The sequence below is a fragment of the Delphinapterus leucas genome, chromosome 3, assembly GCF_059928025.1.
Source record: "Delphinapterus leucas isolate spDelLeu-1000000601 "Yukka" chromosome 3, BTC_Dleu_Yukka2, whole genome shotgun sequence".
Lineage (NCBI taxonomy): Eukaryota > Metazoa > Chordata > Mammalia > Artiodactyla > Monodontidae > Delphinapterus > Delphinapterus leucas.
In genome coordinates, this window is record NC_143131.1 from 78319407 (window position 1) to 78342891 (window position 23485).

General features: G+C 35.1%; 2 protein-coding genes across 8 annotated transcripts in view; one reads left to right on the forward strand and one right to left on the reverse strand.

Annotated features, from left to right (window-relative positions):
- Positions 1 to 1716, forward strand: part of FAM81B (family with sequence similarity 81 member B) — a 49959-nt gene extending 48243 nt beyond the window's left edge. Inside the window, 2 exon segments of the mRNA XM_089909118.1 lie at positions 1582 to 1688; positions 1690 to 1716. Of these exon segments, the coding sequence (XP_089765244.1) occupies positions 1582 to 1688; positions 1690 to 1716 (134 nt within the window).
- SKIC3 (SKI3 subunit of superkiller complex) overlaps positions 129 to 23485 on the reverse strand; it is a 91528-nt gene continuing 68171 nt past the window's right edge. For 6 of the 7 annotated variants that reach the window (XM_022592620.3, XM_089909116.1, XM_089909115.1 and 3 more), the window contains 6 exons: positions 21034 to 21149; positions 18729 to 18887; positions 15043 to 15195; positions 10167 to 10297; positions 8272 to 8395; positions 129 to 6545 (listed from right to left, as the gene is read on the reverse strand). In XM_022592620.3, coding sequence (XP_022448328.1) covers positions 6471 to 6545; positions 8272 to 8395; positions 10167 to 10297; positions 15043 to 15195; positions 18729 to 18887; positions 21034 to 21149 — 758 coding nt within the window. In that variant the 3' untranslated portion in view covers positions 129 to 6470. The remainder of the gene's footprint in view (positions 6546 to 8271; positions 8396 to 10166; positions 10298 to 15042; positions 15196 to 18728; positions 18888 to 21033; positions 21150 to 23485) is intronic. The other variant, XM_089909117.1, reaches the window with a different exon arrangement.

The following is a 23485-nucleotide window of genomic DNA, read 5'->3' on the forward strand; positions in this document are numbered from 1 at the left end:
CTTTGTATTTAATCCAGCCTTCCTAAATATCCCATAGAATGTCAGCATACCACCAGAAGGTGGGTGAATATGTAGATTCCCTTTCTCATTCACACTTGGCAGTGTCACAGGCTTGCCATTGCTGTGAATTTCTTTTTTTTTTTTTAACCAAGATCATAGAATCATAAAACTGTTAGACTTGGAAATTCCTTGGAGATCATCAAGACCTGATTTGTGGGTATATCATGAAATTAGGAGCCTAAATCAAATGTCCCTCATTGAACTGCAGGTAATGAGCCTGGATAGTTGTCAAACTGGAGACCTGACCTTTAGAAGTAAGAAAGAGAGATGAAGAAAGTCCAGTATAATGACTGCTTTTCTTCTTAAATAGGCTAATGGCAGCAGTGTCAAGCTGAGCTAACATCAAAGAGGATTAATTTGAAAGGCTCATCTAATTTGTCAAAGGGAAGGACGGGGGTTGGAGAGGGTGGGGGGACAGGTGCTGTGAAGCAACCATCTGTTCCGAGCCACAATTCTGAGAGAATTACCACGAATCAGAAGGTTCCTTTATGAGAGGCAGCCCCAACTCATTCTCTGTCCTCTAGATCTCAGAAAAATTCATGGAAATGGTCCTGTATGGAGATGCCTTGGAGGTGTCTTAGAAAGATATGGTCTCAATCTGCCAGATGTTCCAAGCATATAAGGAACATTTCCTGCCTAGAAATCAGACCCTCGCCACCCTTCCCCACCAACTTCCACCACCAAATCAAAAGAATGAATTATCTGGCCAGGAATCCTGCCCCAATTGACCATTCTTTCAGGGCCCTGCTTGTTACTTAGCTACCAGAAGTTGAATTTACTCATTCTAGTACAACTCCAGGATGAACTGAAGATCAATTTGCAATCTACATGTTTCTGCGTTTTACTAAGTGTGAGTTTAGCAAATGAGGACTCCCAACTAATGGTTTGCTCTTTTATGCCTTTAATAAAAATGTGTTGAGAAATGACTCTGTGAAAGCCTCCAGTGAATAAGATATGGGCTGTACCCTACGAAGCTTGAGGTCTGGTAGGCTGTGGTCATGAGTGGCTAGACTTGCATAAGAGAGATACAAAGTGCTGGGGCCAGGGGCAGGGGAGCAGCCGGCGAGGGACCACATTCCTTAGGTCCTTCAAACAGGTTGCTTTCAGAGAAGGTTTAAAATCTCATCTGTGGCCTTTATCTTCAATCTGGTAAGAAGAATAAAAAAAGAGATCATCCAAATTTCTTGTCAAAGTGTATAGAAAGAAGATATTTTAAATTTCTCTCTTGAAATATAGAATTATTTCATTATGCAATATATTGGGATGGAGGGGAAGGACAGGAATTGAATTTTCACAATGAAGCCAGATATAAGTTGAAACACTGTTGCTAATGCATCTTCATGACATACAAGAAATAAATTATTGTACATTTTTAGACTGGTCTTAATGGAATTTAATATGCTTTGAATTAAACAATGATCAATTATGGCAGGACTGCTGATTAGCAAATTTTGTTAAAACGTTTAAAAGTTCCAATGCATTGTTTAGTTTCAGTATACCTATTTTCATATCCTCTTCTAGGATTTAAATCGATTCACGACTCTCTCAACTCCCTCCAACGAATACAGAAAACAAAGATGGATTTAGAGAAATATAAAGTACAGAAGGACCTAAAGAAATTGCAGCGTTAAGATAGTGGAACTCCAGGAAGTATAAACTGCCCAGTCATCTTCCTTTTCACCAGCCAGTGGAGTGGTTTGTTGGCAAAAGTTGGGAAGAAGAAAGCGAAAATCTCTGGGATTCTATTTCTTACCACCTTTTTAAGGAGATGAATGCACCAGGAAACCCAATAAAGCAAAGAAGCTTTATTATGTCTTCATTAATTTATTAGTGAAAAAATTAAGGAATTTCTTTCCATACATGCGTTTTATATTTTTATTTGCCCACAAATCTGAATGCTGTACATAAACGAGTGAAGTAGGCCTGGTGTAATATATTAAAGAATGGCGGAAACTGTGGAAAATTGGAGACCACTTACCTAAAAATAATAGCAACTATGCAGTTCCAGTCCATTATTTACATGCATAAAATTCATTATTGCCAAAAATTTTAGTTTTCAAAAGAAACCAGAAATCTGATTTTATATGAAACCATTTATAAGCATTAGCAACTAGTGCAAAATAGTTCTTAAACTGTGAGGGAATGTCTGTAGGGCAGATACAGTCAAATGAACTGTCAGACTGCAACTTCTGATCCAGAGGTTTTAGTTTTCTAACAATTCCAATATTTATAGCAAGTCTAACTTATGCATATTTAAAATATTGATTCATTGTACTCAATATGTATCAGAATTATGAGCAAGTAAGAGTTAACGATGTAAAATAAAAGAATACAACAGTTTCCATGAAAAACATCCAATATAATTTAATCTTGGTGCTAAATTCAGAAGCACTTCAAAAACACTAATTAGTTTCCCATAAAATTAAAATATATCTAACTTTTGTAGATATAAATGTTAAATTGAGAGCCTGGTATTGGGCAGTAAAATCATGAAAAATAAAAACAAACTATTCATGTCTTGCACTTTGTAGAGAAATGTGTACTCTCTTATATTATTGGAGAGTCTACAAATTGGTACAATAATTTAAAGGGCAATTTGGAAACATCTATTAACATTTTAAAATGTATATAACCTTTGACCCTGGAATTCTACTGCTAGAAATATATATTGCAGGGGGGAAAAGAATTCCAAAATGTGGAAAGATATATGAACAAGGATGCTCATTATAACACCATTTCTTATAGTAAAAAAACTGAAAACTACTGAATTAAAAGGAACTGATTGACTAGATTAATGATATCACCAACAAAAAATGCTATCCAACACTTAAAAAGAACACAGAAAGATATCCAAGATATGCTGTTAAGAGAATAAAGCAAGTTGCAAAGCTAAATGGATGTGATCCCACCTGTGTCAAAAATATTTTAAAATAAGTTAAAATACACATACTACAGTATGCAAAAAAAAAAGTAAGACTTTACAACAGACTAACAGTGACTGAATTATGAAGAATTTTGTTTTCTACATTAAGCAATTATTAATGCTTTTATATTATTACAATATAATATGTTTCCAGTAAAAATATGTTTTAAAAAACAACCACAACAACAAATATACTACGGGGCTCAAAGAGTAACTCTTTATAATAAACCAAATAAGTGGTTGCAGGAAGGGTTAAATTAGAAGTTCACACAGATCAAGAGCCAAGTCATCTCACTCAGACCCACATTTTATTCTACCCATTTAGCAACAAAAGCTGTGATGATATACCATAGATAGGAAAAAAAAAAGATGTTGATGCATTTTTTTTCCTTGTAAGCAAAAATGCTCTAACTCGTAATTCAAATAATAGCGCAAGATCAAGGCAAAAGCTTTCCTAGAATGGTTATTTTGTATTGGTGTTGACAGGGTAAAACCATGTAGAACTGAATGTAATGCAAGCGAGTAGGGGCTCAAAGGATCCTCTGCTAGAATTCTCTTGCTTGGGATCCCAAGTTGGGGTGTTCAGAGGTTTGCAGACTCTAGATGGCCTGAGAACTATGCCTAGTGAGAAGGTGGAGACACATTTTGTAGCGCCTAAAGCCTATACAGTCTTAATTTGTTGCTGATATCCTGTCCTGATGAGTGGGCACAGTAGTATGTAGGAATATTCCTGGAAGCCATTGCTACCTCAGGACAGCAGCAACTTAACTCCAAACAGAAGCGACTGTGAACAACATATTAATCTATATAACCCTCTAACCCAAATGTATCCCCTACTGAACTTCCCTTTAGTTGGATCCAAAGATGTCCACCGCCACTCCAGGGTCAACTGACATCAGCAGAAGAGGGAGTGGAGAGTGGTCTTAATCAATGGACTTACTGAAGTTAAAATACAAATTTTACAACACGTAAAGCTCATGTAAGTGAGGGACCCTGGAACTCAAGAGCCATCATTTCACAGTAAATTCACCTCTGCTTGGAGGACCAGCTGAGCACTGGGTTTCCCTCTTTTTACATTTATTTTGCCACAGATCCAAAAAGATGATAAAAATGAACAATTCCCCTTGAGAAGCTCAATATACATTGCGCTTTTTCAAACACCAATACTTAATCCTCTGGGAAATGTGAGACTTCTGTCCCCACAAATACAGGAGAATGTCTGAGCATGTTCAAAGTATTTTGCTTCCCTATTGAAGATGAAGGACAAATCCCTCACCTTATGTTACCCAGGTAACTTCCTTCTTGGCCCCATTGTGAGGTGGATGTGCTCACCACCTGTGAGCCAGGACCACAATAAGGCTCAAGGTCAAAGAAATAGCATTCCCAGAGTGCTCTGGACACGATCAGCTCTCCCCTTTTCTGCAGAAACTCACGAAACATCATCTCATTTCTATGGTGTCACCAATAATATCAGCAAGTAGCATCCAAAAACACCAAGAAGGAAAAACTTGATCTATAATATACATGTTTTTACCTTATAAATGGGGCCTCTGAACTTTTTTGAGATATTACTTTTTATATTTTCATTCATTCACGTACTAGGCACTGGGGATACAACACAGAACAAAATAATCATGGACCCTGCCCTTAGGGAACTTATAGTCTAGTGGAAAAGACCAACAATCAAACTTGCAAATACTTGGGCAAGTAAAGGGTGTGATGGGAGCACGTGGGAGAGGCATTCAGCATAAACATGGGCAATCAGGCACAGGGGTCTTCCAGAAGAAGGGGTATCTAAATCGAGACCTCTAAAGTATAAAGAGACGTTAGCTGAGGGGAAGGGGCTTGATTGGTAAAGGTCGGGGCTCAGGCAGATGGTGCAGCCTGAGCAAAGGCCTGGAGACCAAAAGAATGGGGCCCATGCCAGGAGCTGAAGAAGTTCAACACGGTCAGAACCTAAAGCGTGTATGGCTGGAGGTGGGTCAGCAGGAAAGAGAACACTGGAGACTTTAGGGGAGTGGGGTATCTGATCACAAAGAGCTGTGTTAAGTCGTGTTGAGGAACTTGGGCCTGCAACAAAAAGAATAAAATACCTAGGAAGAAACATACCTAGGGAGACAAAAGACCTGTATGCAGAAAACTATAAGACACTGATGAAAGGAAATTAAAGGTGATACAAATAGATGGAGAGATATACCATGTTCTTGGATTGGAAGAATCAACATTGTGAAAATGACTCTACTACCCAAAGCAATCTACAGATTCAATGCAATCCCTATCAAATTACCAATGGCATTTTCCACAGAACTAGGACAAAAAATTTCACAATTTGTATGGAAACACAAAAGACCCCGAATAGCCAAAGCAATCTTGAGAAAGAAAAACGGAGCTGGAGGAATCAGGCTCCCTGACTTCAGATTATACTACAAAGCTACAGTAATCAAGGCAGTATGGTACTGCCACAAAAACAGAAATATAGATCAATGGAACAGGATAGAAAGCCCAGAGATAAACCCATGCACATATGGTCACCTTATCTTTGATAAAGAAGGCGAGAATATACGATGGAGAAAAGACAGCCTCTTCAATAAGTGGTGCTGGGAAAACTGGACAGCTACGTGTAAAAGAATGAAATTAGAACACTCCATAAAGGGCATTTTGTAAATTAAAATAAAATATGAAAATGTGCTTTCATGTCTTAAAATCTGAAATTCTGAAATTATACCTGATATCGATACTATAAAGAAAACAAAACAGCCATTTCTTTTTTTTTTTATTTAAGGAAGTTCATCTTTTCATCATGATTGAAGGAACTGCATGATCAGTTAAATATTGTCAGCATTATTTTCCAAAATTTTTCATTAATGTTTTACATGCAACCTTACACCTGAGTGTTTTGAATTACATAAACATATCCATTAGCAGTCTAAGATTCACCTAACATTTATATTATGCTTCTTCAACAGAATCCAAGATGAACCACTAGTAAAACAGATTATAAGATTATCTGGATTTTAGATGAGTTGGTCTGCTGAACTCTAGAATTCACAGAAGGAATTAAATCTTTGAATTTGTTCTTTAACAAATACAATTCTGCATTGTGCTAATCTCCTTTTGCATATTATTTAGCAAATGGCTATTAAGGCTTTATTGTAAGGGATTACCAAAAAACAGTCCAATGGTGAACCATGCAAGATAGAGAAAATAATGATTTACAAATAACTAATGAACAACTAAGGGAACCATGGTTTTTCCTTTCATTATAGACTTCTCAAAATCAAAGATATTTTTCAAATTAAAGTTATATTAAGAGTTTATGGAAAATTATACCCCTAGCTTAAGAACTTAAACATCTTTAGATTTAAAAAAGGAATGGATGATTATAACTATAGTTTTTTAAATGTTGCTTTGGGGAAAAGTCTTGATTCTTTGTTTCATTCTCTCTAATAGCTTTTTCTTTGCTTGCTTACTATAAAATAAAGCACTGTTATTGTGAGGACAATTTCTGATTCAGTTCCAGTGCTCTTGTATCTCCATGAGTTTTGGCATTGTTTACCAGCACCTGTGGGAAATTATATACAGGAAATGTTAGTATTTTCTTTATTAACAATACCTATATTTAGAGTCATAGAAGCCAAGTAAGCCAAAGGGCAGCAGGCAATATCAAACTACACAAGAAAAAGTGACTATGTGCAAACTTTCTGTCATTTTTGCTGAAATAAACTGTTCTAACAAAGCTAACATCAGAGATAAGCACAATTCACTCAAATGCTCAACAGTTACAGGTGTCAACATTTTGATTGTTACCACCGCCAGCACTGCATAAAGTTAAAGGTTTTGTTTGGAGGCTTTGGTTTACAATACTGTCACCTTTAAACCCTTACCCCAAAAGACCATTTTATGCATAGAATTGTTCAAATGACATTGCTCTCCTTTAAAACCACAGCTTAGGATCAAGGCTTGGGTTCTAAGCTCTGTTAAGAACCTTTCCGTAAGTTTCATCAATTCCACAAACTAGAAGCTTTAATTTTAGTTTATCATTTGATTACTAAAACATTTTTTGGTTGTTCATTTTCAAACACTGTGAAGGATCCGAGATGTTGCTCTATCTGCAAGCTAACAAGTTAGCCTGTCACAGTTTCATGATGGGACACCTGGGTCAGAGACAAATGTCTTTATCATTCATGGTGTAGCAAACGACATGAGTATCAACATATTTGCATCTGTTCCCCTCCTAAGTCTCAAAGGGGTGACATGGATGGATGCATATAGTTTCCCACATACACAGTGGGTTGACAAAAGGGGACCCTTAGATTTAAGCCTAGGCGCCTAGGAGACTTGAATCTTTTATAATTGGCAGTAAACATGCCTATTCCTTGCTCTGGAGGGAGACACTTATCTCCATCTCCCAAGTCTGGGGGTGTTTAAAAAAGGCTTCTCATTAATTTTCATTGTGTTTTTAAAACTCTTGGCTGAAGTTATAAGAATTTTAACCCAATACATGTCATACAGACTCTACCTTTTTAAGAAGAATACACACACACACACACACATACATTTAACCCTTGAACAACATGTGGATTAGGGATGAAGACCCTCTATATGCTCAAAAATCCACATATAACTTATAGTCAGCCACCCAAATAGGCAGTTCCTTGGTATCCATGGATTCAACTAATCAAGGATCGTGTAGTACTGTAGTATTTACTCTCGAAAAAAATCCAAGTGTAAGGGGACCCACACCATTTATTTAAACCTGCATTCTTCAAGAGTCAACTGTACATGTTTATATATTTAGAAACCAGACCCATCCCACGAGAAGTGGGGTAGAAACTGTCATATGAATTTTACAGAAAAGACAATAAGAAGTAAAATAATCTTTCCAAAGATAATATGAACATTCCATTAATTTCTGCTACTTCTAAACCTATCTTATCTATCTATTTGCCTCCACTGCAATGGTCATAAGAAATACTACAACCAGAACCCACAGCCTTCATCTATCTTTTCTTATGCTACATAGCACATCAGGAGAATATATTTCCTACAGGTTAAATCAGTGGTTCTCAACCAGGGGTGGTTACACCTCAGATATTATTTGGCAATGTCTAGAAGACATTTTCAGTTGTTATAAGCGGGGTGGAGGGAGGAGGGCAATGGTACTGGCATCTAGTGGTTAGAGTGGTTAGGGATGCTATTAGACATCCTACAATGCACAGGATAGCAACCCTTAGCCCTCACCCAACAAAGGTCCAAGATGTATAACTTTAATAAAATCAATGCCTTACATCAATGAGCTCGTAGTCATTTTTGGCATGTAAGTGTCTCAGAAGGTACCAACGTGCTGTTGAAACAATAGATTTAGGATACCCAGGCTGATACACCACTCTCTCTAAAAGTCGCCGTGTCTCTCTGGGAAAAAGATATTTACTTTCAGTCCAAAGCATATAAATTAATATAAGATATTTCATATACTAGTCTCAAACACACATTATCTTTCTCATTCTTTTGCAGACAACGTGCTGATTACTTCATGAATTTTTTCATCCATGTAACGAAAAAGGTAGTAATAATGGTTAACATTTACTAAGTATTTATTGTGTGCTACGTAGTATGCCAAGTGTTTTACTCATATGGTCACATTTAACATTCACAACCTTATAAGGTAGGTTGCTGCTATTATTCTCATTTTACAAATAAGTAAATTAAGGCTCTTTCCAAATAGAATGGGAAAACGACCCTATTTCATGAGCACTTCTGACTACTCTGCTTCTAATCCCTCTTGAAGGTAGACAGAAAATAAATAATGCAAAGATAATACAGAGTGGAACAAGAAGAAATATTTAACATCTACACTAGAGGCTAAGTGTATAATATCAGACTTTTAGTATATATTTTTAAGAACGTGTACAATATATGAACCTATGTAATAACAGGCTGATTTACAGTTGTGTTCTAATTTTTTCTTTCCAAATTTACTAACATCTATGGCTCCAAACACTTCTGTATGGGTAGAAACAACACAAATTGTGGTAACTTCAGAACTGCTGAATAGGAAGATTTTGTAGGTAGCAACTGGTTTGAAGTAGGAGCTAAAGAAGAACATGCCCTGAAGATGCTTTTACATAGGAATCACATAGTAAAGCACACTGCTTTTTCTTAGACGGTATGTTTATTTGAGCTGATTTTGGGTGGTGATAAAAATTATGGGAGGTGCTAACAGAGATTACAGGCAATTGGGGGTTAAGGCTCTAAGTCATGTATACTGAGCTTCGGCAGAAAGAGTTCATTAGGAAGTTCACATTATAGCCTAAAACATTTCTTGGTGAAATTAGTCATATAAGAAGTGGCAAAAATAAATAAATATCAGTAAATGATGCTGGAATTGCTAATTAGTCATAGGTCTTATCTCTTCCTTCACTCCTATTTTGTGGTATTGATGTGACCTTTGCCACACATTTATATGTGTTAAGCTCTATGTCTACAATTCTTATTCTGTTTCAGTAATATATGCTCCTAAACCATTGTTTCACTTATGCTTTGTATTATGTGTGATATCCATTAGAGCTAAATATTCTCAGAATTTAAAAATATTCTTGCCTGTTTTTTCATCCATATGACTTTTAAGTAATTTTCTTCAAATTTATTTCTGACCTCATCTCTGCTTCCAATAAAAAGACTGTTAAAATTTAAATTTTATAACTTAAAATTTTTATATTTAAATCTGTGAAGCTTCTAGATTTTCTAGATATAAAAACCACATTATTTATAATATCTCTGCCTTTTTAATATTTATTACTTTTTTTCATAGCTTATTGCCTTGCAGGAATTTATGTCAATCTAGCCTTCAACTTGAGCCTTTTGGGTTTTGTTTGTTTCTAGAATCCACATTTACATTGTTGACTCATCCTAAAACAGTGAAGAGCAAAAATTCCAAGGTCTTCTTCACTCAAAATGCTGTCATGCAAATCTCTCATATTCTATATCTGGGTACCAAATCACTTTTTTTAAGTAAGACTTTATTTTCTTCCTTACTGGGTTACTAGAACCAGCCTTTCCAAAGTAGAAACATATATATGAATAACATCAAAGTTTGTTAAACTAATTCTAAACCTTTGTTCTGTAGAAGGATTAAAAGTGAAGAAACACTTTGAAGAAAAAAATGAACAAAGATTCTTCATACCTTGCTCCCATTTTGCGTTTGAATTGTAACAAAGCTTGTAAAAGGACAGCAAGCGGACAAAAGCAAAGTTTCAAGGCCTCAGTTGTAGCTTCTTGAACCAAGGATTGCCAGTGATCACTGGAAATATTAGCCTATAAAAATAAAATACAAATATTAAATCATTAAACATTTGACGCGTTTATTTTTAAAATAAATTTATTTATTTATTTTTGGCCGCACTGGGCCTTCGTTGCTGCATGCGGGTTTTCTCTAGTTGCAGTGAGCAGGGGCTACTCTTTGTTGCGGTGCATGGGCTTCTCATTGCGGTGGCTTCTCCTGTTGCGGAGCACAGGCTCAAGGCACACGGGCTTCAGTAGTTGTGGCACACAGACTCAGTAGTTGTGGCTCACAGGCTCAGTTGCTCTGCAGCATGTGGGATCTTTCCGGACCAGGTATCGAACCCATGTCCCCTGCATTGGCAGGTGGATTCTTAACCACTGTGCCACCAGGGAAGTTCTGACATGTTTACTTTAAAAAATGTTACCAGCTCTTATTTGTTGACTGCCTACTTGTCTAAGTTGCCATGTAAATGCTACAGGGATAAAAATTCTACAAAATGATGAAAATCTGATTCCTGCCCTTATGGAACTACAAAACAAGGCTGACAGGGATTAAGGAAGGTTTCAAAAAGGAGATATCACTTTAAAAACACTAAAATATTTGCTAAAAGAGAATGCACTATTCTATTACATGGGTGAATGAAATCTATCAATTACTAAGCCTCTGGTCTACCAAATATACAAAACTCAATTTAACGTGATTCTTTAACTGGTAGTGTATAAGTTCCACATTTCAAAAATTATCTAAGGAGAGAAGAAAGACTGAAATGAAATATGTTAATAAAATCCCAATATAGGAAAAAAGGTGCAAAGCAGATCAGAGATAAATCAAAGTCATCAATTCTGAAAAGCATTTTAAGAATTTCACTTTATGGGGAAAATGTTAAGATATCTATACATTACTTAGGTTGCAAACTTTAGTTTGTTATAGTATGTACTGACTCAGAAATAACATAGATAAGTAGTTCCAAAGAAACAGTGCCTGCAAATAAAATGGTCAACACTCTACTGAATTACATAAGGAAAAAAATGTATTTAAAATCTTCCATTGAAAACCTCAAATTGTAACCAAGAATTCATAATTACAGGTATCTAGAATACACATTTTAATAAAGTCAATATAATGAGTGAATGCACAGTCACTTTCAAACACTAAATTATTTTTTTAAATGTTAGAGCAATAAACTCTGAGTTCAGCACAGGCAAGAGTAATTTGTGTAATCAAGGAAGAGGAAGCCATAGGGATAATGAATATGAAAACAGAGATCAGAGATAATGAGGCATGCTCCATAAAGACGGGAGCAATGGCACCTTGGGTACATCTGGAAAAGAATTTAAGGCAAAGCCCATACTAATAAAATTACTCCTAATATATTTTTAAAAACTAATAACACAAAACTCTCACTGGTTGCTTTTATAATGCACTCTTTAAATTCATATAAAGTATTCCGTAAGGTTAGCCCATGATATAATAGTTTCTATATGTAACTGGTATACTAAACAATGTGATTAGAAAAATAAGTATATTTTTGTCTCCCATTATGTTTTTAAAATTTATTATATGAGGGAGACTTTTCCTCATATAATAAGGATGTAAATTACAGTAGGTCCCATGACTCTGACATCCATTCACAAACACGGTCTTAATTAGAATGTTCTCTTTTCAATACTTCAATCTTCATTCAAAGGTAATATTTACATCCCACTCCCATCTCCTCAGCTCCCAGCTAGGGTATGCTTACAGGGAGCAGCATGTGGCTTGTTCCTCTGCCCAACACTCCCACCTTTTCTTACTAACTGTAGTTTCAGGAACCAACTGAAATATCAGAAGTTTGACTGACGCCATCATAAGATGATGCTCTTTAGGCCTGACAGATATTTAAAGATCTTTTTCTCATCCAGACTTTCCTAGCTTTATCAGAGACTCTCAACTTTACGCATAGTCTCTTATTGCAGGACCAGCTATGAAATCTGTGGGGCTCAATGCCAAAAAACAAAAACATGCAGGGCCCTTTGTTACAAAATGATTAAGAATTTCAAGATGGCGGTTGCAGAGCGTTAAACCCAGTGTGGAGGCCTATGCAGGTGCACAGGATAGGAGGCACACCCACGAAGCAGTCCTGCTCAGCTGCAGTTCCACTAACCTGGGTGAACGAACTATTCCACTTACTCTCTTCACATGCTATGGCAATCTGGAAACCTTTAGCTTCCTTTCTGCTAGATCCCATCATTCCTCTAGGTGGCTCTACATGTCAGGATCTAAGATAATTCCCATGGCAGTCCACTATCTCAGCTGGCATCACTCATTCCTGGCCCTAACAAGCTCTAGGAGCACTGCTGACCCCACGCTGCAGCAACCCTCCTTCACAAGATGGAGGGCATCTTGTACCCAAACATACACTCCTACCCACTTTTGGGATTCACCCACTGCTGACCACTCTGTCCCAGAAGCATGCAGTCACTTTCCAAAACATGAGCAACTCTTCCCAGCAGGTGGAGAGCCAAAGCTTCCGAGGCATGTGTCAGATACCTGTCCATGTGCTTCTAGACGTGTGCCTCCAGGACCTCAGAGGTCACACATCAAAGCCTCGCTCTCTCTGGCAGCGAGACTCCCTTCCTCGTCTGGTGGGCATCTGTGTGTGGAAACGTGCCAGGGGGACGACAGGGGAGGCAACAGCTTTCTCCAGAGAGATTTCTTCACAATCCTCCAACTCTGCTCTTCTAATCCTTTTATAGCTTCCTTATAGGTTACTCTTCTACACACTTCAGAAATCTGTATCTTGGTCTGATATTTCTCTTTGGAATCTGATATTTAATATCTCAGGGGAAACTTTCAGTTTAATAGCCTTTTCATATATTATTACACATACAATAGCTTCTCTTAAAACAGTCTAATTTTAATATACCCATCCTCTGCACACTGCCAGCTCTTTACCAGAGAAATATGACATCTCCTTATAATAATTGCTGGGTATCAAATCTTATAACAAGCAAATTAGATGTGGATGGTGCTTTAAAGTTTACAAAGGCATTTGTAATGTTAACTTCATTTGATATTCCTAATACCTAGGCTAAGTAGGTATTACTACCTCCACTATTACCAAAAAAGGTTGGGGGAGCTCTAGACAGCTTAATTGGCTGAAGTTTTCACAGGCTGTAACTGGTAGAACCAGAACCAAGGCTCTTATAGAAAACACTTTTGTGGTGGTAGTAGTGGTGGGGCAATGGGGGCAGGTATACCTGGGTATTACTAAATTGTAAGCTAATTTTCCCATCTGTAAAATAAGGTTCTTATGAATATTAATGAAGTTAATATGTATAAAGCACTGTAACAGAACCTAGCACAGGCTAAGTGTTCTGTATGTTTGCTATTATTATTGCTATTTTTATTTTATTTCAGGGCAGATTTAATTTCCCAGCATGAAGAACAAACAAACAAAAAACCACATCACTAATAATATTTAACTAACAAATAATAAGTTAGACTAAAAGGGTATCGACTTCTCCAGTTCACATATTCAAGAGCATTTATAGGTGCTACATGTGGCTTCCATAGCCCACCGACTGCCAATGTCACAAAGACTTTTGTTAAATATAAATATGAGACAAACAAAACAAAATGTTTGGTGATCTAGAATTACCATTAACCACCATTTCTTTCCAGCCAAATCATCTCAAATTTGACTACCATTACTATTAGTCTAGTCATTCAAAAACCATTGGTGGAGGAGCTCCTATATATAAGGCAGAGTGGTAAAGCAAAGATGCACAGATGAACAAAACATGGCCCCAACCTAAGGAACTCTGAAACGTGCTCCACAGTAATAGCACCAAAGCTGAATAAATCTCCTAATTCTTATATTTCTTTGGCAAAATGTCTAGTTAAAGCAAGTAAATAACGTTGGCAATGGACTACTATGGCAAAAGCATGAGTTAATTCAGGCCTAAGAAATTTCTTCCAAAATAAAAAATGACATTTTATCTTTTAATTACAGAAATAACATGCATATGATAAAAAATTCAAACACTATCAAAGGATATAAAATGAAAAATTCTCCTCCACTATCCCTTAAAGACCCCTAAGTACTATCCTCCAAAATAACTGCCATTAAATTTCCTTTGTATCTTCTTGTATCTTTCCATGTGCCTATTAGCGTGCACACATGTACACACACACACACACACACACGATGTAGAGATATATATTCTTAAAAATATATACCACACACATATACACTCCAATAGCATATCATACACACTGTTCTGGAGTTTGCTCCTCCATGCATCCATTTAAATATTTATCTTGAAAAGTTTTCCACACTAGTATATAAGACTTCTAGATTAATATACCTACCTTGGTATCAGAAAACATATCAAGTCAAAAATTACTAGAAATCCCTCTTACAGAATGTCAAATTGAACTAAGAAATGACTAAAATGTTAATTATTGGTATCTTTGTCACTGATGAGTAGCTGGGTTAATTCTAACTTAAATCACCAAGAAACAAAAATGTATATTCTGCCATAATTCAACTTTTAAAATTGCAATCTTTGTTTTTTCCCCCTAAACACTGACAGTGTCCTGCTAGAGTCTATAGGTTTATGTTATGTTACTCTTATGTCCATCAAAAAGCCCAAATACAAAGTCTATGAGAAGACCACACTAGAAGGTGATGAAACTATAGGAACTCAATGGAATATCACTATGTAAAAAGCTTTTATCTTAAAGAAAAATAAAAGAATCAATTTTTCACATCATAATTATAACATGATCTTACCATGCAGACTTCTAATGCAAGCAGTGCTAGTCTCAACAGGCTTGAGAGTTTCCCACTCCAGCTGCCCTGTTGGGATGCTACTTGTAGACTCTTCCTATAACACATCTCTGCAGCACCCATCATTCCTTGGGACTGATATATGTGTGCCAGCCACTGAGGAACAGCAAGAGAAAAGAACCCAAAAGATTTTAGTTTCGTACACAGTCTACTTCCAACAAATTCAATAAACTTTGATGAAACTAAATTTTTAATTTAATTATTGATAAATTTTGTGCCTCCAAATCAAAAATCACAGGTCAAAAAAGGGGTAGCCATCTTGCCCATTCTATTGGCAACAGCCACATCCAGTCTGAAGCCTTAAAAAGTCTCCCAAGATGGCAAGTCAGGAACAAAATCAAAATGCAATATAATTTTTTATACATTACAGATGTAACATTTAACATTTGAAAATCAATGCAATCTACCACATTAACAGAATAAAGACAAAGAAGCATTCTCATAGATGGCCCCCACCCCAAATCCACTCATTCATGATAAAAAACAAATCTCTCTTGACAAACTCAGAAAAGAATTTCCTTAATCTGAAACATAATTTGGACAGCCATTTTAGAATCTGATAAATACCTACAAAAACCTAAAGTAAAAATTATAATTATGAAATTACAAATGTTTTCTATCTGAGGTAGAGAATAAGACAAGAATGTTCCCTTATCACCACTCTGCTTAACACTGTAATTGAGGCTCTATAAATAGTGCAATAAGGCAAGAAAAGAATTTAACATAAAAATATTAGAAAGAAAAAGTAAAACTTCATTATTTGCAAAGGACGTAATTGTGTATACAGAAAACCCAAAACCATTTCAAAAGAATAAGTGAATTTAGCAAGGTTTCTGGAAGGTCAGTATATAAAAATAAACGGTATTTCTAAATGTTTGACACCAACATACAGAAAAAAATACCACTTGCAATGGAACAACAAAAAAAATCAACTACCCGGAAATAAATTGAACACAAAAATGTAAAAGACCTCTATTGCAAAAATTTTAAAACACTGCTGAGAGAAATTCAGAGCTTAAACAAGGAGGAATATAACACATTTATGGATAGAGAAACTCAAGAGTAATACTTTGTCAATTCTCCCGAAATTAAACTATAGATTCATGTAATTCCAATCAAGATCTCTGTAGGACTTTTGTTTGGCGGGGAGAGTAAGGGTAATTGACAATTTACATGTAAATGCAAAACACCTAAAGTGATTGAGACACACTTGAAGGAAAACAAGAAAGTTGGAGGTCTTAATATTACCTCCACATATCAAAACTACTTATAAAACTATAAGCAAGAATAAACAAATAGATCAATGAAAAAGAAGGAAAAGAACAGGGAGCCTTAAAAGACCCAGTCACCTGATTTATGACAAAAGCATCACTACAATTTAGTGGGGACATAATGGTCTTTTCAAAGGATGGTACTGGGACAATTACACATCCATATGGAAAAAGATGAACCTTGACCCTGCAACGCTCACAAAAATTAATCCTACATGTGAAAGGTAAAACAACAGTTTCTAAAGAAAAACAGAAAAATATCTTCATGAACTTGGAGTAAGAGTTCTTGAGTAGAACACCTCAATAACGCATTACCCATTAAAAAATGATAAATTAGACTTCATTAAGATTAAGAACTATTCATCAAAAAATAATATTAAGAAAATGTTAAGCCAAGGTGCAGATGTGAGAAAATATTTGCAATACAGATATCCAAAAATGTGTCTGTATCCAGAAAATATGATTCCAACAATTCAGTAAGAAAACAGCATATGAAAAACTACAGTAAAGAAAAGGTAATTTAAAAAGAGGAAATCCAAAGATCCAATAAGTATATGAAAATTGGCTCAACAGCATTTGTCATCAGGTAAATTCAAGTTAAAACCACCACAAGATACTATTACCTACATATCCTTTGGAAAGGGAAAACAATAACCACCATCTGGCAATATCAGCAATTGGAATGTTCATAATTTGCTGGTGGGAACGTAAACTGGACATCCATTTAAAAAAACCATTTGACAGAATCTACTAAAGTCAATATACACATACTCTATCACCCAACAAAAGGCATATCCCAGAATGGACACAGCACCATTAATCATAATAGCCAAAACCTGGAAACACAGTTGACCCATGAACAACACGGATGTAATTATAGTCAACCTCTGTATCCATGGTTCCGAGGATTGAACCAACCATGGACTATTGAAAAATATCCATTTATTAGTTGACCTGTGCAGTCGTGCAGTTCAAATCCATTATGTTCAAGGGTCAACTGTAATCCAAACAGTAAAAGGGATATTTTACAGTATATTCATAAAAATAAATGAAAAAAAACTATGGCTTCATGAATTTCAACTAAATGAAACAACTAAATGAATTTCACTGACGTGATGTTGAGTGAAACCAGATACAAAGTGATACTCCATTTATATCAAGTTCAAAAACAGGCAAAATTAGATAGAAGTGATAGAAGACAGAATAGTGTTCCCCTTTTCTTTTGGACGTAGGGGGCGATCACAAAGGGAGAGCATGGGGAAGGCAGCTAGGCTGCAGAAAATGTTCTATATCTTGATATAGGTCGTGGTTAAAGAGGTACATACATATAATGAGTATAAGATTTTTACACTCTTTTCTTTGTGAATTATATCACAGTATAAAAGAAAACACATATACTATCTCTAAGACTTTACCTACTGTATAATTTATCCTTTAATTTTCCCTTTTAGTTTGACAAGGTGTTTTTCCCCTTGATAAAGAACATGAGATCATCAATATCCAGTTGACCTTAGAATTAAAGTATCTTAACTCTCATATGGCAAATTTACTCTGAGAGGGAAAAAAGCACCATATTTCTTCAAGGATTAGAGTAAACAAAGTGGCTTAACTTGCATAATCCAACTATTGTACACCATTAGATAATCTTTTTAAGCAGGACATCAAAACTGTTGACATAACAAAAGATCACAATGAAGAACTGTAGTAAAATAAGCTTCTGTAAAACCTATATCAAAAAGTCCCTTGATACTATCTTGTGGTACAGAAAGAACTATAACAAATTGAGTAAAGTAATTATATGCTTTTTGTATTTTACTATCAATTAGAATAAAGTACACAGTGATCATTATGTATTTGTCCTTGTGGTAAGCAGAGCCAGCTAAAAGGGCAGACAGTCTATTGATTGAGGCATCAGTCCTGAAAAGAACTATTTCTAAAGGCACTAAAAACCCATTAAAATCTTGGATATAGGTTACCTGTAAAGTAGCTAAGGAAAAACTACACACATCCCCTCTAAAGACAGAGTTAAACACCATTATGGTAACTTTATTATAAAATGTTTGTAACACTTAGCTCTCTTACACCAATCCCATGTAAAAGACAGTATTTTCAACACTATTTTAAATGGAGAAAATTTACAATCAACAATGTTAAAAGCTTCGAAGCCGTGCAGCAGCAGATCCTAAATGAATATTCAACTTCTTTAGTTTCTCTAACCACAATACCCTTTAAATCCTGAAAATGAGAGATATACAGTGAATCTAAAGGCAAGACAAAAATGTAGCATACCCCTGACCTCATTTAATATCACAGAGCATTTTAATTCAGGACTCACATAAGAAAAGAGAATTTATTTACCTGCCAAGCTGGAACAGAGGTTGAGTTGGACATGACTGTTTTTTGCAGCTCTTCAAGTACAGCATCTGGGAGAGGTTTTTGTGACTCTAGGAGTGGTTTACATTGAACTTGTCTCAAAAGTAAGATAACAGCTGGCTGATCAGGGTTACTTTTTAAATTCTAAAAATCAAACCCCAAACAGAAATACATCAAACAGGTTCTTAAGTGTTAAATGTAAAAGGCAAATAAGTTATTCTCCATATTGAAAAAAAACCCTGACTTTAACCTTTTCTTATTAAAAAGTAAACAACAGCAAAAGTCAACAGAACACTGAACATCTTGGGAATACCAAACTCTACACTTAAATAAGCTCTAAAATCAGTAACGCTATTACTGTAGTTTATAAGTTGTTAATCTTAGATTTAGTATGTCCCTTTGACTTGGTTTATTCTTAAGTGATATCTTGAAAAATTTAGGTACTACATATAAACAGCTGAACTAAGAAAATATAAAATTAACAGTGAAAGCTAAAATTAATCCTTATTGGAAGAAACTTAACTTCTTTTTTTAAATTTATTTATTTATTTATTTTTGGCTGTGTTGGGTCTTCGTTTCTGTGCGAGGGCTTTCTCTAGTTGCGGCAAGTGGGGGCCACTCTTCATTGTGATGCACGGGCCTCTCACTGTCGCGGCCTCTCTTGTTGCGGAGCACAAGCTCCAGACGCACAGGCTCAGTAGTTGTGGCTCATGGGCCTAGTTGCTCCGCGGCATGTGGGATCTTCCCAGACCAGGGCTCGAACCCGTGTCCCCTGCATTGGCAGGCAGACTCTCAACCACTGCGCCACCAGGGAAGCCCAAACTTAACTTTTTTTAAGAGGGAAAGAGTTATAAATTTTTTCGTTTCTCAACCTCTTAACAAAGATACTCATTGTCCTTCCTCCAGGCACAGACTTCTTACACACTGGGAGTTAAGAGAAATGACCCATTTACCCAGGCCATTTATTTATACCTTAAAACACATACACACACATATAAATGTATTGTATGTGTGTGTGGGTATATATATATATATATATATATACACATACACAATATGTGTATGTTGTATATGTGTATATGTGCGTGTATATATTATATATGTATATACATATATACATACAAGAAGAAGTTAAGGAGATTCTCTAAACAAGTCCTTCCACTATTGTTTTAAACATTTCTTTCTTTATTGCTTGTCTCTCAATGACATAATTCTTTATTTTCTATTATTAGGTCATAGTCCTAAATGTCCTTATTTCCGAAATGTGACTGCTTTCTTCTAAGTAAGAGACTGGGACATTAAAATGACAAGGAAAGGTTCATAAAAGTATCCTTTATTCTGTCAGAGGGAGCACGAAGCAACTGTCAATTTATGCTTACTAAACATTCACTGTATTTTACTAAACTGTCCTGAACCTAGATGGAATTTCTTAAATAAAAGAGAAAATGTATTATTCTGATTTTCAGAGAATTCAAGGACCAAAGGGATCTTCAAAGATCCATTCTTCTCTCTCTGTAAAATTTATATTGATCTTTCAAAAAACATTTCTAGAAAGACACCACCTTCTCCCTGGTAAGCATTTATGAAAACAGATGTTTTCAGGAAAAAATGATGTTTAAAACTCCCCTTATTCATTAAATTATTTTTGAGTTGGTTTATGAAACTGATTTGTTCATTCAATAAATATTTACTGAGACCCTACTATGGGTTAGGCAAGGTGTAAGAATGTATTCACACAGCCTACAATCCAGGTAGGTAAAAACTGACTACTCAATAGTTCCCGTCACCCACTTAACAATCCCCACAGTCATTCTACATTGTTCAGAACTTTGGAAAAATGTAGGGATACTGGAAAACATAGCATTCTGAAGAGAGCAACTAGAAATCAAAGGAAAATACTGCTTCCATAATGGTGCCAAAAAAAAAAAAAAGATTAAAACCTTGAGTCTTAAGAGTCAGAAAAATGTGAGCTCAAACAGCAACTCCATCAATTTCTACCTGTGAACTCCTGTGCAAATTACTTACCCTCTTTAACTTTAGCTTTCTCACTTGTAAAAATGGGTATAATAATAAATACCTATGTCATAGGATTGTTGTGAAGGTCAAATACAAAGTACTAAATATATTAACTAGCTTACAGTAAGTGCTCAGTTAATATTGGGTATTATTATCATCACCACCACCACCACCACCACCACCACCAAATGCTCTTTAAATAATGTGCATTCTATTTTTGAAGTTATTTTCCAAGTAGGATAAGAATCCATGAATCTCAATTCCATAACAATACCTTTGTGCAGAGGGCTTCAGCTTCAGCTATTCTTCCTGTGTCTATTAGACCAGTGACAGCTTGGGAGAGAGACCACTTTTCAAGAGATTGGTTGTAATTTTCAAAGAATTCTTTGTCTTTATTAAAAAAAAAGTCAATGTTACTTTTTTCTGCAATTTATAATGTGTTCTCAGAGAAGTAACCAGTTGTTAAGAAGTATTAAAATTAAATTACCATGCATATACAACTTTTACACATACCACTGGAATACCATAGACTATCTCAACATGAGACAGGTTTCTGCAAAGTTTCATAGCAGGAACATTTACAGCTGAATAACTTAAGACTTTATATACTTGTGACTTACATTAAAAAAAATCACTATCTTCAGTAAAACTGAAAATACTTCATTGAAAAAAAGTAAAGATTTATTGCAATATAATTGACTTATGATAAACTGCACATATCCACATATTCAAGCTGTAAATCTGATGACTTTTGACATAAGAATATATCTGTGAACCATCACTACTATCAAGATAATACACATACCCATCATCATGAAAAGTTTCCTCCTACTACTTTGTAATCACTTCTGTCTCCAACCCATCTCTCCTCCTTTCCTCTGTCCCCAATCACTAATCATTTACACTCACAATAGATCAGTTTGCATTACCTAAAATTTCATATAAATGGAATCATAAAATATAAACTCTGGCATCTTTCATAGCAGCTAACGTGGTAAATTACATTCATTTTCAAATATTAAAGCAACCTTGCATTCCTAGAATAAACCTCACTTGATCATTAAGTATTACTATCTTTTTTATGTGTTACTGGATTTGAATTGCTAAAGTTTTGTTATAAATTTCTACATCTGTAGTTCTGTAGTTTTCTTGTAATGTCTTTGTCTGGTTTTGGTATCTGCATAATGCTGATCTCATAGAAGAAGTCAGGAAGTGTTACCATCTTTTCAATTTTCTGGAAGAGTTTGTATAGAACTGGTATTATTTCTTACTTAAATGTTTGGTAGAATCCATCTGGTCCTGGAGTTTTCTTTATAAGAAGATTTTTAACTATAAATTCCATGTCTTTAATAGATATAAAGCTATTCAGTTTATTTCTTCTTAAGTGAGCTCTGTATCTTTTAAGGAATTTATCCATTGTATCTACATTGCCAAATTTAACGGCATAAAGTTCTTCTTAAGATTCTCTTATGAGCCTTTTAATAGCTCTAGTGTTGTACCCTCTTTCAATCCTGACAATGGTACTCTCTGTTTTTTTCCTGATGCCTGGCTAGGTTTATCAATTTCATTGATCTTCTCAAAGAATTAGATTTTGCTTTTGTTGATTTTCTGTTTTCTATTTCATTGATCTCTACTCTATTTTCTTTTCTTCTGCTTACTTTGGATTTAATTTCCCCTTCCTTTTCCTAATTTCTCAAGGCACAGCTGAGATCATCAATTTGAGGCCCTTCTTATTTTCTAATGTGGATATATAATGCTAATATTTTCATATAAGCAGTGTTTTAGGAGTATTATAGAATTTTATATGTTGTTTTTTCATTTTCATGAAGTTCAAAATATTTTCTAATTTCCCTTCTGCCATATTCTTTGACCTGGATTATTTAGAAGTATGTTATTAAGTTTTCAAATATTTGAGAATTTTCCAGATTTTTTGGTTATTGATTTTTAAATTAATTCCATTGTATTAAGGTAACATACTTTGTATGATTTGAATCCTTTTAAAGTTACTTAGACCTGTTTTATGGCTCATAATATGATATATATGGGTAAATAGTCTGTGTACACTTGACAAAAATATGCATTCTGTTGTTAGGAGAACTGTTCTATAAGTTCTAACTAGGTCAAGTTAGTTGATAGTGTTTTTCAAGTTTTTAATTATATCTTTACTAATTTTCTGTCCAATTGTTCTATCAATTATCAAAAGAAGAGTGTTGAATCTCTATAATTATGAATTTATCTATCTCTCCTTTCAGTTCTATAAGTTTGTTTCATGTATTTTTCCATAATTTTTCATTTTTTCTACCTATTTTATTGGGAAATACAACACAGATTTTATGTGTTTTGAAGCTTTGCTACTGGGTGCCTAAATTGTCCTCTTGATGAATTGGTTCCAATGTGAAATGACCCTCCTTATCACTGGAAACATTCTTTGCTCTGAAATCTTAATTTGTAGGAAATTAACGTGGCCACTCCAGCTTTCTTTTGATTAGTGTTGGCATGGTATATCTTTTTCCATTCTTTTACTTTTTAGGTCATTTTTGTCTTTTTATTTGCATCTTTTTAAAATTGATGTATAGCTGATTTACAATGTTTCAGGTGTACAGCAAAGTGATTCAGTTATACATATATATAAATATACACATATAGATTCTTTTTTAGATTCTTTTCCATTATAAGTTATTACAAGATACTGAATGTAGTTCCCTGTGCTATAAAGTAGGTCCTTG